This window comes from Opisthocomus hoazin, chromosome 4, assembly GCF_030867145.1.
Source record: "Opisthocomus hoazin isolate bOpiHoa1 chromosome 4, bOpiHoa1.hap1, whole genome shotgun sequence".
Taxonomy (NCBI): Eukaryota; Metazoa; Chordata; class Aves; order Opisthocomiformes; family Opisthocomidae; genus Opisthocomus; species Opisthocomus hoazin.
Genome location: NC_134417.1, coordinates 83,593,630 through 83,608,960, shown reverse-complemented (window position 1 = coordinate 83,608,960; position 15,331 = coordinate 83,593,630). Strand labels below are relative to the sequence as shown.

At 42.8% G+C, this 15,331-nt stretch overlaps 2 protein-coding genes across 7 annotated transcripts in view; both read right to left on the bottom strand.

Moving 5' to 3' along the window:
- The window catches only part of NCAPG2 (non-SMC condensin II complex subunit G2), a 55,364-nt gene extending 54,066 nt beyond the window's left edge, over positions 1 to 1,298 (bottom strand). Inside the window, exons 1-2 of the mRNA XM_075417487.1 lie at positions 1,223 to 1,298; positions 349 to 443 (exon numbers count right to left, since the gene is read on the bottom strand). Coding sequence (XP_075273602.1) covers positions 349 to 423 — 75 coding nt within the window. The 5' untranslated portion in view covers positions 424 to 443; positions 1,223 to 1,298. The remainder of the gene's footprint in view (positions 1 to 348; positions 444 to 1,222) is intronic.
- Positions 1,299 to 11,370: 10,072 nt separating this feature from the next.
- Positions 11,371 to 15,331, bottom strand: part of ESYT2 (extended synaptotagmin 2) — a 90,472-nt gene continuing 86,511 nt past the window's right edge. For 5 of the 6 annotated variants that reach the window (XM_075419751.1, XM_075419752.1, XM_075419753.1 and 2 more), the window contains 2 exons: positions 14,671 to 14,720; positions 11,371 to 14,541 (listed from right to left, as the gene is read on the bottom strand). In XM_075419751.1, coding sequence (XP_075275866.1) covers positions 14,496 to 14,541; positions 14,671 to 14,720 — 96 coding nt within the window. In that variant the 3' untranslated portion in view covers positions 11,371 to 14,495. The remainder of the gene's footprint in view (positions 14,542 to 14,670; positions 14,721 to 15,331) is intronic. The other variant, XM_075419755.1, reaches the window with a different exon arrangement.

The window sequence follows — 15,331 nt, the reverse complement described above, 5'->3', positions numbered from 1 at the left end:
TCTTTCATAGGTTGGAATTTAAAAAAACAACACTTAATCAACATCAAATGAGTACCTTTTTTTTAAAGTATTACCACAGTATCAATAATTCATTTAAAAAATGTAAACTATATATGCAACAACCAAATGTTAAAAAATTAGTTGGTTTATGTATAGCAAAATTTCAGATTCTACATCTTTTTCAGCTATGTTACATTCAGTGCCATTTGAACTTATTTTCTATGGCAATAATTCCAGCACATGTGCAGGCACCAAATAAATAGTTTCTGTCCCTATGTCACAAAATTTCTGCATTAATAACAGACACAAGATTTTATTAGTCACACACGTGTATCATGGCTTACTTACAGAAATCTGAGTGTAATGCAAGAAGTCTTCAATTGACTCTTTCGACACAACTTGTAAAAATGCTTCGCGTTTCATTGTGGTCTTATTGTCCTTGCCTTATAAAAAGAAAACAACAAAGAAGTGCTAGAGAAAGTACTGTATCTCAAAATAAGACCATTTTTAGTCCCAGTGAAGAATGTATGAATTTACATTCTTCATCTAAATAGTTATAAACAAATGTGTATATAACCAAAAGATGTTTCCCCCTCCAAAATACAGTTATCTGAAGCAGTATTTAGCTTCATGACAGCGCGAGGCTGCAGTATTTACATGCATTCTTTTCAGTCCTTTTTTTTACTAAACAGATCTTAAAAGAGAAGGACTTTTTAAGAAATGCTTTCATTTTTACGAAGAGCAGCGCATCCAGCACATACCCCCATGTTTAGCAAGCCATCCCTCCCGCCGGCAGCGCTTACTCGCACGGAAACGCTGCCGGGCAGCAGAGCGCCCTTTCTCTCCCGTCAGGTGCAGACGACGGGAGTCGGGCAAGGCCGCTTCCCGGCACCGAGAGCTCCACGCCCGCGGACCCCACCGGGCGCAGCCTTCGCTGCGCGGGAAGCCGCAGGCCCCCGCAGGCCGCGCCGAGCCGCGGGTGGGAGCGGGAGGGCAGGCGGGCCGCGCGCCTCGCGCTGCCTCAGGGAGGAACCCTCAGAGACCCGCGCGTCGCTGCGGAGCTGCCTGCGTCGGCGGGAAACGAAGCCGGCGACCGCCCGGGCTGCCGCGCAGGAGGAGAGCCCGCGCCTCTCGGCGGAAAGACCCCTCCACCCCAGCTCCTCGCCGCCGATCACAGACCGGGCACCTCACGCCCCCCCCCCGCCGTCCCGCACCCACTCACGCAGCGCTGAGGCGAGGCCCAGGCCCGGCCCTGCCGCCGCTGCTTTCGAATCCTCCCGCGGCGGCCGTTGAGCGTGGGCGGGCGGCGCGGAGCTCCCGTCTCGCGAGAGCGCGGGCCCGAGCTGGGCGGGGCCGCGCAGCCGGGAGCGCGGCGCTGGATTCGGGTCGAAGCCGCTGGGGGTCGCCGTTCCGCGCTCGTCCGCGTTTGTGGGGGGCAGCGGGAGGGCTGCGTTTGTGGTCAGTCGGGTGCCGCCCGTGGGACCGCTGGCTCGGCGCTGCCTCCGGCCGAGCCCCTCGCCCCACGGGCCGCCTCTCGCGGCGGAGGGCGGTGCCGCGGCTGCTGCCGGGGCGGCGGAAGGCGCGGGGCCGTGCGGCTGTCGGGGATGCGGGCGGCAGGGAAGCCTCCGCGGCGGGGACAGGCCGGACAGCGGGCCCGGGCGGGCGGCAGCCGCCCCGCCGTCCGAGCCGGCCGCGCGGGAAGGGCCGGCCGCTGCTTCCTCTCAGGAGGGAGGCGGGCTCGCTCGCGCGCCTTTCCCTGAGGAGCGTCGCGGGGCTGCCCGGGGGGGCTGGCGGGCAGGAAATCCCCGCTCCGGCTCGCTGATCCCTGCCTGCGGCTGCCTCGTACGTCTCGGTGCCTCCAGACGAGCTAAATCCGTGTACAGCCCTGAGAAACAGCATGCCTTCTTCCACGGGACCCGGGTAATGCGGCCATAGTATTTTTACAACCACACTTCAGCTAGCTCGCAAAGCCTGCGTCACCTGGGTGGTGGCACTGGTGGCCTTTTCTTCCCTCCCAGCCTGGTTCTGTTGCCGGTGTTGGCAGCCGGGCCTTCATCCTCCCTCAGTTGTGGTGAACAGTGCGAGCGTTCCGCACGCTTCGCCAGCAGCGGCACAGAGCTGCGCGGGCTGCTCGCCAGGGCTGACGGGGAGCTGTGCCGTCAGGGGGATGCGAACGCTTCGATAACTAAGGGGGAGTTTGATCTGTCAAGAAATAGCCGCTTTCTGTTTCTTCTCCAACTTACTTTCCAGTGGTCGGCCAGCAGGAGCAGGGAGGTGATCGTGCCCCTGTACTCGGCACTGGTGAGGTCGCACCTTGAGCACTGTGTTCGGTTTTGGGCCCCTCACTACAAGGAGAACATTGAGGTGCTGGAGCGTGTTCAGAGAAGGGCAACAAGGTTGGTGAGGGGTCTAGAGAACAAGTCTTATGAGGAGCGGCTGAGGGAGCTGGGGCTGTTTAGTCTGGAGGAGGATGAGGGGGGACCTTATTGCTCTCTACACCTACCTGAAAGGAGGTTGTAGTGAGGCAGGTGTTGGTCTCTTCTCCCAGGTAACTAGCAATAGGACAAGAGGGAATGGCCTCAAGTTGTGTCAGGGGAGGTTTAGATTAGATATTAGGAAAAATTTCTTTACTGAAAGAGTGGTCAGGCATTGGAACAGACTGCCCAGGGAGGTGGTGGAGTCCCCCTTCTTGGAGGTGTTTGAAAACGTGTAGATGTGGCACTTCAGGATATGGTTTAGTGGGAATGGTGGTGTTGGGTGGATGGTTGGACTTGATGATCTTAGAGGTCTTTTCCAACCTATGATTCTATGATTCTGTGAAATAGTTGGGCTCGGTTGCTTGAATTAAGCATAATCAGCTTTCAAATTCTGTCATATTCCCTGTGCCATTTGCCTGAGCTCCTCTACAAACCAGAGCTAGTCAATACGTCTTGTTCAGCGCTTAATCTATATCTTTCAATTTTGCATTTGCAGCAGTGTCATATTTCTCGGTATTTCTCAGCATTGTCAGCTGTTCAGAAGAGGTAGATGCTTGACTGAAATTGTTTACTTTCAGTCTGTGATGGCAGTACAGCATACGCTGCTTTACTGTGCAAACAAACAGAAACCCAACAATCATTTCCATGAAAGTTCTCACATCTGATTGGACTTTTCTGGACTGTAATTTTTAAAAACGTGATGTCATTCAGATTTTATTTAATATTGGATGTAAAAATTCGCTATTTTTAAAGTAGTATTAATGTCTTGCTAACATAGAATCTTCTTTAATCATCCTACCCCTCACAGTACTAGTTTATATTCAGAATTAAGACTGTAACATTTTCTCCTATATATATAATTGATTTACAAGCTTTTCCTGCTTTATTTTTAAAAGTTTTTGTGTAAACAGTTTACCTGTTTTTTATAGTTTGAAGACTGTAGGATGAAAAATAATTTATTATATGCTTATCCCATATAATTAATGTTATTCTGTGTTGCTTAATAAAATGTACATAACAGATGACTGATGTCACTGAAAACAAATGTAAAAACTGTTTCAATTCCTGAATCATGAACTGAGTACATGTGAAACTTCAAAAATAACTGGACTTTAAAACACACATGTGCCAGACAGAATGTACTGTAGGCACCGTAGGAGAAGGGGTTCCATGACTTCCGAGTTGTAATTGAGATGGTCGTGTACCCAAGGCAGGGAGAACGTGGCAGAAGGAGTTAGCAGCCAAAAACTCATCTTCCTGAGCAACCTAGCTGCGCATCGGCCGTTTGGTGCCACTCCTGGTCTCCATGCGAAGCCAAACACACACATACCTCCCACATCATATTTCCATCCAGACAAATGCCTCTCTCCTTCGCGGTGTGGAAAAGGCAGCCCAGCAAACTGCCAACACCCACCTACGGGCAACTGCACGGAAAATTCCCGGGAGAGACGGATCCCTAGGTGGTCACTTGACACAGCATCTGCCCTCCGACCCTACTCCCCACACCGTGACGGCCGGGAGGCTTTGACTTCCAGAAGCAGACTTCCAAAAGAAGGGAGAAATTTTTTACTGCTATGCAGTAAAGAAGGGTGAAGAATTAGGGTTGTTTCAGATCCTATGGACCTGACTTTATTTCTTAAGTTAGGTATTCAGCTAAGTGCAAGAAGCCGGTGAAACGGTTTGCTGGAAGTGAGTTGTATGAGCAGTCATCATACTTGTAAAATAGTAAAAGCAAATCAAAAAGTATGAGACCTGACATTTATACATTGTGCTAAGGTCTTCCCTCTCTGCATATATTAAAACTCTTTGCTATTTTAGATCCAGACTGATGGATTTATTTATCATGTCTTGTGTGGACTGAATAACTTCATTAATACCTTGATTAATCTTTTAATTAGATGCTACATTAGTCACCTGGTTACTGTTTATTTAGCCGGGCACATATCCATTCAGCAAACGAACTAAAGCATATTTTATCTTATAATTTGTGTTGCATAGCAACCACAGAATGATTTTTTCATAGTACTGAAATGAAAAGTTGACACAGATAACAACAGACTGAGTAACACCAAATGATTCATTTTAAAGGACCACGCAGAGAAACCAGAGAGGCAGAACAGCATTTTGTAGCTTTTTTTCAAGAATTGTGCATGAACTGCGAGCTAGTAATGAAGCTACAACTCTACTTGCAGTTTCTCTAATGTTCTCCCTTACAAAAGTACCAAATTACATGCCTCTTTTTGACATATCTGTTCATCTGTTCAAAATAATCTATACCCTGTGATAATAGTCTCATATTTATTATCATCTTCCTGTCATCTCAAGTTAAGGCAAAAATGAGAAATGGCCCTTCCACACATGGTTGCTGAGCAACAGCAAATAAAGATTTGCTTTTGTGCTACCGCTTCATAAACTAATCTTTATTCTTGTTGGTGGCCTGACTGGGAGATCTCAATTACAAGTGTCTCTCACAAGAATATCATCGTTTGGACTATAGCAAGTATTTTATTTTAACCTATACGATTCAACATTATAAATATTTGTAAAAAATAAACAAGTAATTCCCTGAGCATCAGATGCTTTCTTGACGCTTACATTTTTTTCGTATTTCCAATGTCATTTTTTAGATAATAGTTTCTGATGAGTTAGATAATAGTTTCTGATGAGTTTTTTATACACATTATTTACTAACATGTTAGAATTGTTTCTCCTATTTCTTTTCATTTGAATATATAATAAAATTTGTTATAGATAATACAGTATCCACAAAATCTGCTCATCCTCTGAGGCAGGCTGTTAATAATTTACATGCATTCATTTCCCTTGATTTTTTTTCTTTTTTTTTTTGATCTTCACACGCTTTGATAAATAATCTGAACAGCATGGGAGAGAGATGAAGTTTCACACTATTCCACTTCTCCAGATCTCCCCTTGCCTGAAGGTAATAATGCCAATCACGCCATCCGCTACTCACAGGCAACTGTCAATTTGCAGTGGTGGCGTGATTTGACCGTGAAACTGCTTATTTCCCTTAAATTATTAATATTAACACAGAATAGTTTTAGAGTTTAAGAGATTAAGTAGAAAAAATCCCATTCACTACAGAAAGAAAAAAATGATCCTTGTTAACTGGAACAAAAATCAGGAAACAGAACGCGAGAGGTTTTCGGAGGAGCCGCTCCGGGAGCAGCCATGGGAAGGGACCGAGCTGCTGCCCCGCGGGGCTGCCCGGCACTGGGTGGCGGGCAGGTCGGCCGCGCCAAGGCGGGTTTCAGGTGTGAAAACACTGCCACTTCAGTTATTTTGCTTTGCTGTTATGCTTTATTATAACATATTTATTTTTTATTATTATGCTTTTACTGCTATCCCTCTTTCCGTATAGGCACTGTTATAAATCACAGTACTTTTACTCTGCTAACTGTTAGTACCATGAAAATGGAAAGATTTATGAAATGCTATAAAATGCTCACAAAAAGAAATTACAATAACAATATTTGCAAAACCACTGTAAATCTATGGTGTATCACTTTTCATGATAATTACAGCTAACATTTTCTAGTATAAGGTCATTAACATCTTTCAGAATATTACATAACAGTGAGTAAATGTATAATGCCAGCTTGTCAGTTAATTTGTTTCCGATGTAAACCGCTCCAGTTACATCTGACATGCCTTTAACCCTTTTAAATTTAACATTCTGAATTATTGGGGATTTACAGGTCTTGTAAATGTTCTGTCTCCTTTCAGCTCTCATGCTATTTTAGTCTTTACGGATAAAGAGAAGAATTTTTTCTAAAGTAGAAAAATACTGTTACTAATAATTTTACAAGTTCTCTTTGAGGTTTCATAGTGGTAGACATGCATCATCTGGATAATACACCATCTCTGTTCCATCTGTCTAGTAAGAAACATGAAAATACTGTATAAATATTAGAAAGCACTTGATTTGCTCATCCAGATAGTTTTTAAATATATAGCCTCTTGCCCCGAGGAGTGCTGGAGACACTGCAGTGCAGTCAAAGTCTTGCAGAGATGAGCTGGGAGCTCCTGAGGTAGTAGGTGCCGACAAGGAAGCTTGTGTGAAACACCCCAAGGGAAACAAGGGTTGTTCCTCTGTGAAGGTGACACGGCCAACAGCCCAGACAAAGGGCCTCTACACGAACGCATGCAGCATAGGAAACAAACAGGAAAAGCTGGAAGCTCCCGTGCTGCTAGAAAGCTATGATTTGATTGCCCTTACTGAAACTTGGTGGGATGAATCCCATGGCTGGAGCGTGGCTATCGACGGCTACAGGCTGTTTAGAAGGGGCACGTGGGGAAAGAGGGGTGGAGGCATTGCCCTCTACATCAAGAAATCAATACAGTGTGAAGAGCTGTCCCTGAAGAATAGCCACGAGCAGGTCGAAAGCCTACAGGTAAGAATCAGTGACAGAGGCAACAACGGGAACCTGGTTGTGGGTGTCTGCTACCGGCCGCCTGGTCAAGGGGAGCCTACTGACGAAGCCTTCTTCCTCCAGCTCCAGAAGGCTTCGCACTCACAGTCTTTCGTCCTCCTGGGGGACTTCAATCACCCTGACATCTGCTGGAAAAGTAGCATGGCGAGCAGTAGGCAATCCAGGAGAGTCCTAGAACACGTTGAGGGTAACTTTTTAAGCCAGGTAATTGACACCCCTACCCGAGGGGATGCAGTACTGGACCTGATGCTCACCAATGCAAGCGTGCTCATCAGTGGCATCAAGACTGGAGGAAGCTTGGGCTGCAGTGATCATGCATTGGTGGTGTTCACAGTCCTGAGGAATAAGGGAAAGGCAAGGAGTATAGTCAGGACCCTAAACTTTAGGAAAGCCAACTTCCAGCTCTTGAAGGAGTTAGCCAGTAGGACCCCCTGGGAAACAGTCCTCAGGGACAGGGGGCCAGAACAAAGTTGGCAGATCTTTAAGGACACTTTCTATATAGCGCAGGAGCTCTCGGTCCCCAGGTTTAAGAAGTCAGGCAAGGAAGGGAAGAGACCGGCATGGCTGAGCTGAGACCTGCTGGTCAAACTAAAGGCAAGAGGGAACCGCACAGAGAGTGGAAGCAGGGACAGGTATCCTGGGAAGAGTATAGGGAAGCTGCCCGGTTGTGTAGGGATGAGGTCAGGAAGGCCAAGGCGCGGCTGGAGCTGAGCTTGGCAAGGGATGCAAAGAATAACGAGAAGGGCTTCTACAGGTATGTCAGCCAGAAAAGGAAGGTTACCACCGCCTGTTCTTCACTGCTGTTAAGCTAGGATGGCTTCAGGCTCCACTCCCAGAGATGCCTGGCATCCAGACCACTTCATTTTGGTACAAGAAATGAAGTGCACAGGCAGCAAAAAAAGGCTTTTCAGAATAGGGTCTGCACTACCATCTAGTGGAATACAACGGTGTCTTCAGAAAACAAAAATGGTACTGTAACAAGTATAAATCCCAAAACTTTAAAGTTGCATTGTGAAAGACAAGATAAACAAAGCTAAAATGCTTTATAACAAATGTCAAAAATGAAGCATTTTTTAGATTTCCAATAATCTGAACTTGAAAAATCATATTAAATAAGAAAAAAAATGACCTAGATCAAAGTTCCTAAAACTCTAACATTTACCCCTCTTTTTGGAAAGCTCATCCTAGTATTTTAAACCTTCAATTCCAACTTATTTTACATGCACGTTAATTAATGATTTTCCTAATAAAACACAAAGAACGAGCATTGCTGCAAATACCGTTCTACATGTCACAAACTGCCATTTCCATTACCTTTCATTTTCATCAGCTGTATGAAGCACAGGTCTAGAGACAATCTGAGGTCTTCGTCCAGATGCTGTTGTCACTGTTCGCCAAATTTATCCAGCTGGGCTCTGAGCTGAAGGTTACAGTAGTTCAGTGGTTATCGTATTTACTTTAGCTCACAGAACATGCATGGTTCATGCAAAACCAGCTAAAGGGTCCTATCAATTCTAGGTTCAGAACATGAACATGAGAACATCAAATAAACTTCAAAATAGCAATGCAAACCCATGCAAAATCCTTGCAGGATTTCAGCCTATCTGTTCAATTACTGCTCCCATGCTGAAGTCTGCATGGAACTGTCTTGCAGAATGTTCTGTATTAAATTATTAATCTTTGTGAAATGCTTGGTAAGCTGCAGTTGTCAGTCTCTGGGAGTTTGCAGAATGACACATTAGCTTGCAAATCCAGCTGAAGAGTAAAAAACCTTCTCTGAAATTCCATGCTGGAAACAACCACCATTAAATGTGTGCACGGGGATTTTTTTTAGGGATCTCATCCCAGTTATCCAGTAAAATTAATGACTTTTATTCAGTACCTACAGACAGTTCTCACTTTGCCAGCATTACCTACGTTGCAGCTCAAGATGTATTTTTAATTACTACACAATTTTTGCAGCCTGACTTCACAAAGCTTGCAGCTTCCTGCTGCGTGGCCCCTTTTTTCGCTCAGCCGGAGTTGCTACGTGCCCCTCTCTGAGAACGTGGAATCGGGCAGCAAAATGCCGAGGAGGACCTACTGCACCGACCCAAGAGTGCACAAGAGCTCCAGCACATTACTGATCTTATTTAACATTTAAAAAATCATACTTGAGAGTCATAGAATAATTCAGGCTGGAAGGGACCTCAGCAGGTGACATAGTTCAGCCGCCTGCTGAAAGGAACTACTAGACTTAGATAACAAATAAATAAAATTGATCCTCAGTTACACAAGAGACTCTTCCCGTGCACCTGCTGAATGAAATCACGGGACAGCCAGGGTGCTGGGACTTGACAGCTGCCCTCTGTATGCTATCTCTCGCACGGAGGCTGAGGTGCTACGTGCCCAGCTCTGAGGGCAGTGGGACTGTCGAGGCCTGGCAGGAAGGGACCCCCCTGTCCCCAAGCCGAGAGCCACCCCTACCACAGCCCAGGTGTGACAGGCTGGAATCTTGCCTGGCTTCATCTGTCCTTGAACCTGTCTCTACATGGGTCTTACAGGGAAGAATGGTCACTATCAGCCCTTAATTCCTTTGCAATAAAGTTCACAGCTCCTGAGGACTCAGAGAAACACCAGGAGCAGACAGGCTGTCTTCACTTTGGTAGCACCGAGGAAATAGGTATGCAGTCGTCGGCTCAACCTGGGTTCCACGGTAGGTGACTGGCAAGCAATATTCCCTGCAGATGGCGAGAACAGAGAGCATCACCTCCGTCACGCGAGTACAGATTAGAGAACTTTTCTCCCAGAGCTGCCATCTAATCTGCCAGCTAAATTCACTGCATAACACTGAAAGAAATACAAGTGGGTTTTTTACTTTAGCTGCTTTGCGTTTTTCAAATAACGTATTTCAGAAAGCAGCTGAAAATATTGTTGAGGGCCTGACCGCCTTCGAAATCAGTAGGAGAGCATACAACGATAAAGTCTGACACTTTGTTAAGATGTGTAAAAACACCGTTTGTGATGAAGTAGTCAGACGATAGTCCTTCAGCAACCAGCTACAGCCACAAATAGTTCTGGGACCATCTGAAGTTTTGGTTCTTTCTAACAAATATTAAAGGTACCATCCAACATTCAGAGTGTTTGGTGGAGGCTATAAATAATTAAACTGATGAAAACAGAAACCTCATAGGAAACCAGTTTTGTATTCAGCTCTAAGCTGAGAAAATACCCAAAATACCATAATGGTAACTGTACTGGCAAACACTGCTCTTAGGTGGAGACTGGGTGAACTGAACGATCACCTAAAACAGTTTAAACAGTACAGCAAATAGTAACAAAAAGTCTAGGCTTGGCTGAGCCCATCAAATTAATACCAAATCCATCTGGAGGAGCATCTTGCACAATTATTTCTGCTCTCTAACAAGATCTTGGGACTACACAAGTCAGCGTTCTTCTGCAGGTGCTGATCCAGTTGCCACCTGTCCTGCGGGACTGAACGGAGCTTTGACTCGATCCACACCTGGGGAGCGCAGACACCGGGTCGGTACTGGCACTGCCGGGAAGCGTGCCACCCAGCAGCACCTCGCCACTGGGGACTGACGAAGATGGGCATGCTTTACTTGGCTTTAGCTGCCTTCCCATTGATTAGCAGAAGCCATTTATTCTGCTAAAAAAGGAAGATAAAAATCCCTATACGTAATTTTGTAGTTAGTATCAGTAAAGATTACCCAGTGGGGTCCCTTCTAAGTCTGATCGTGACTGGGTGGTGAATTCCTGCAGCTTTTATTTATGGCTGATGAAAACTATTAGGAATGCAGACAAGTTGTAGCAGTTTAAGGGAAGAGGTAGCATAATTAATTATGGTATTAAAATTAATTAAAAATTATTGTTTAACGTAAACAGCATAATTTCTATGGCTGTTTTTCTGTAATAGATGGAAGATCCAAGATCCCTTTTCTTATTTATGCAGTACATAGCTGTATTTTTGATCAAACCTGCCTTAACGAGCAGGTGGAAGGACAGGAAAGATTGCCACATGTAGAAATCTGCTGGTTCTACATCTAAGGCAACTACAGGCAGTTCCAGGCCCTTCTGAAAACCTAATTCAGAACAACTGATGAGTGAGTGCTAGAGGGAGTCGTGACAACTTGTTCAACTGATCACTTTAAGAGAAAAAATTTCAGATGCTCAAGTTGAACGAAGGACCTACTCATTCTCCTGTGTGAATCTGCTCCAGACCAACAAGCAAGGAACGCCCTAGTGAAGTGTCCTGAACTTCTCTGTCATGTAAAACTCCAAAATGTGCCTACACACCTAGCAGCAAGGCGACCTAGGTCAAAGTGGTCAGCATACACGGCTATTTTACAAACTCACCTCACTGTATTACTAATTAGGACAGGGATACGCAAAAGAGGGGAACAGGGAGTGTGTGTGTGTAGAGGGAAGCAACACACTGATTTCCATATGAACCATTTATTGAATAAATACATGCATCATAATGTAGAATTACATGAGCAAAAAAGGCAATCTGTACAAAATTGATTACCCTTTGTTCTCATTTCAGCTCTCACCATTTGCTGCAGCTCTGATAAAGGATTCAAGACAGAAGATGAAAACTCGTTTAATCCACATCCAAGTGATATGCATGCTGATTTGAGTTTGGGTTATACTACTGCTATAATTAAGAAAGCTGGTTTTCTTGTCAGTGAAGCAGAGTTAATTCTAAAAACAGTTTCAACAGTAGAGAACATGTGTTGGTACCTACAGGTAACAAAGCTTATTTGTAGCCATTTCTTAAACATCTTATGTTCATATTTTAAGGCACGGGATAAACAAGAACTACATTAAAAGCTATGAGTTGATATTAATACATTGAGTTGATAATGAGGTGCCATTTTTGCCCAGAGGAAAAATGATGTTCGTCCTCCCTACTTCCATGTAAACAGAACAGTCAGAATTTGGTAACTGCGATACAGAGGTTTGTTTCCACTATCAAAAGAGTCAATCTCATCTAGGCAGTCACCTTCCGATCCACATTCTCTCAGGAGAACATTTCTAGAGAGTCTGGCATCCTGAATTACAATGACAATTCAAACTCTTAATTTTAGATTCCTAAATGGGAATTGGGCTCTCTTAAGAACCTATCCCTAATTTGAGGTTGTAAGCTATTTTGGAAACCTGTCCTATATAATTTATTCAGTTATTCACTTTGTGCTATCTCACATTTACCCAAATACAGCATTTTTCCCGCTCAAGACTTTAGAAGACAAAATGTGCGCTTTTTTTGTTTAAACGCAGAGCCTTCTAACATCTGTCCCCAGATTTCAGTTCAGCCTTGAAACAGGAATCAGTCTAACAGCCCATTTATTGGCCGTGGCTCAAACTCTGGGGAGTCACTGCTCAAGATCTACAACAAGAGTCCTTCGACCTCGGGCTGAACCAAGGCACAGGACAATTATGCTGAACCGCTGCACTTCAACCTCCTTTATCAAGATCAGCTTTCGCTTTCTGCATTTTCACTGCATTCATAATAATTCTCTGTCTTTCCATTCTTAACACGTTAATGGAGAACTAGCAAAGAAAATACATATTTCATAATACATTACATTTTATATGAACAGATGAGTGCATGTGTATATATAGATACTGATACATTCCAATATAGAGTGAAGCCTTCAAATGGAAATGTCTTTCTTACAAAGAACCTCTCTATTGCCCAGTCCATCAGAAAGTAACAGCAGCAAAATTTACAATGTAAGTTTGTTTGCTAAAATTGTCTCATATAAAATGTGGCAATAAGAAGGCCATCACTGTATAGAGGTGTATGTGTGTGTCACACACATCTGTGACAAATGTTCACGTTAAATTGAATTTAGACAAACTGAAATGAGTCAATTCTTAAACCTGAAAAAGACAAAAAGCTACTTCTATGGTAGGCACTTTGGTACATCTAGTAATGTAGGCATATTCTACATCTAGAATTAAGGTTCTGTCAGTAATCTTACAATAAAGCTAATTTCAGGAGTTTATTATTCTGCTTTAAAGTTCTTTCTTGGCTGAAAGATCATTCTAGAATCTTAGCTAAATAATATACTTTGTCTCTCTAATTGCATACTTATCCAAGAATGAGGGCAATGGCTCTGAAAGAGCTGAACTGTTCTCTTGGATTCTTAATGCACATTTTTATAACAGTCTGAGAAAACTTACCAGGAAAAGAAAAATCAGTTCCGAATACAAAAAAATGCCCCATAGTACTAGCGTTATGAGCTCAGCTGTTTAGGCCGATACTCTCGCTTCAGCTCTCAACTGTCTGCTTTTATCAGTTTGTGCTAATGGCATCACTGCCGTAGTCTCGCAGCAGACTATGGCAATGCTCCCGCAGAATGCCGGTATTTCTCAAGAAACCTGCCTGGACCACTGAAGTGCATTTTTTTCAGGCACCAAACACAGTAGGTAGCAATGAAGCACTATAAAGACAGTCAGTTTCACCTCAGTTTCTCACTTTCTTACCTATTGGTGTTCCATTTTAGTATTACAGAAGGTACAGTGTAATATACTATTTAGCACAGTATTGTGTAATAAAAATATCATATGTCTTGTACGTATGCCTACGATATGAACTTACATTGCAAACTGATTTGTATACCTTATAAATCAGTGAAACACGGCAGTAAGGACAGTTCTAAGTGGTTAGAGATTTTATAATACAGAAAAATCCATGTCCTCATACCTTCAAAATGTCACGTGTCTAGTACTATAGAGTACAGGAATAAATAACAAAATCCAGGTGAACTTGTATAATGAAACTGTACTGTTTGTTATGTTTACTCCATTAAATGAAGACTCGGTTTTAGAAACTGTGATTCATGGACCTCATCGTCTCTTCATACAATATTTATAGAATTCTCATTTTTGTTTATAATATTCTATAGCATGATTTTCCAATAATACATCTATATATAAATATTAAAATGCTAATGTTTTGTACATTTTAAGCTAGCCACACTGGGCCAGAAACACAATAAAGTAAAAATGTTTTTCTGCACTTTGTTTTTGAAGAATATCACAAAATGATTAAGACCATTGTGCTGCAAAGACAAAAGAGATTCATCTGAAGAAATTAACATGCATTTAGAAGAAAATATCTATATCCTTTATCTAATTTTCTTCTGAATTCAAACCAGCATGAAAGAATTATAAAAAATAGTATATATTTACATGGTACAGTATACCTTGTTGAGATATAAAACAAGTCAGGAAAACAGCAAAACATAATCTTTTTGCTTTCTAATAGTTACAGCTGTCATAAAGATCAATTTAAACACAGAAGGTTACTTTACTGTACTATTGCACATTACAGTAACACATAACATTGTTTAGCAAATTAAAATACAAAGTTTAACAATGAGAAAGGGCTATGTCTACATAAAATGACCAAGCATTATAAAATTATTGAGGATGTGTCTAAGAACTAAATCAGTAAAGCTATAAAAATAATATTGGTACATCTGTGAGAACAACGCTTTAAAAATATATAAACGTTGGCAAAATTATACGTCGGGAATTCCCAGTATCCATGGGCCTAACTTGCACCATGTGGCCTTGTACCATCTTCTGTTAAATCATACCTGTAAATGAAAAAAGACAATGTTTTTTACATTTACATTTTTTTACATTTCACATTTTTTAAAACTATTATTAACACACCAGTTATTAGTACATAGTATTATTACTAATAAAAGAAATATTATACTTACCACTGAGTCCAGCCTTTTGCAAGTTCTTCAGATGCCAGAGGTATTAATAACTGTGGAAAGTGAAATTAGCAATGAATGCATTATGCATGCCTTTCATTCTATGTCTTTTAAAGATCAAATCTGACAACCCTGTAAACTACAGTATAAGTAATGCCATTAATAAATAATATATTTTACATCCTTGCCATCATAGCTATCTGCCCAACTTGTAGTAAAGTTTCAAGGTGCTGTTTTTGACCCAAAATCTATACCCTTTAGCGATATGGTCCCAGAGCACCTCACAGGCTTAAAATCTGAAGATGGCAGACCTTGGCAATGGCCGTCAGCTTATATGTTTATGCTAACAGCCTTCATGGTACACAGGAAAATAAGAACACTGTTCACCGTGAACTGACCACGATTCTGACATCTCTCATCCTCTTCACAGAGCTCGAACATAGCAATTTGCAAGGATGTTGGAATTTACTATTCCTTTTCACATGCTCCAAATCACATGTGTAGGAAAGAGAGTGATTTAATGAGTGCCTACAGAACAGCGAAGCTGTAAACACAATAGCTGGTTTTGGCCGTGGGAACATCTCCAGTAGCAGTTCTTTCTCATGGATTTTACAATCTGGAATTTTAATTACTAAACATACATTTGTTCTGTGTGCTTCTCTAA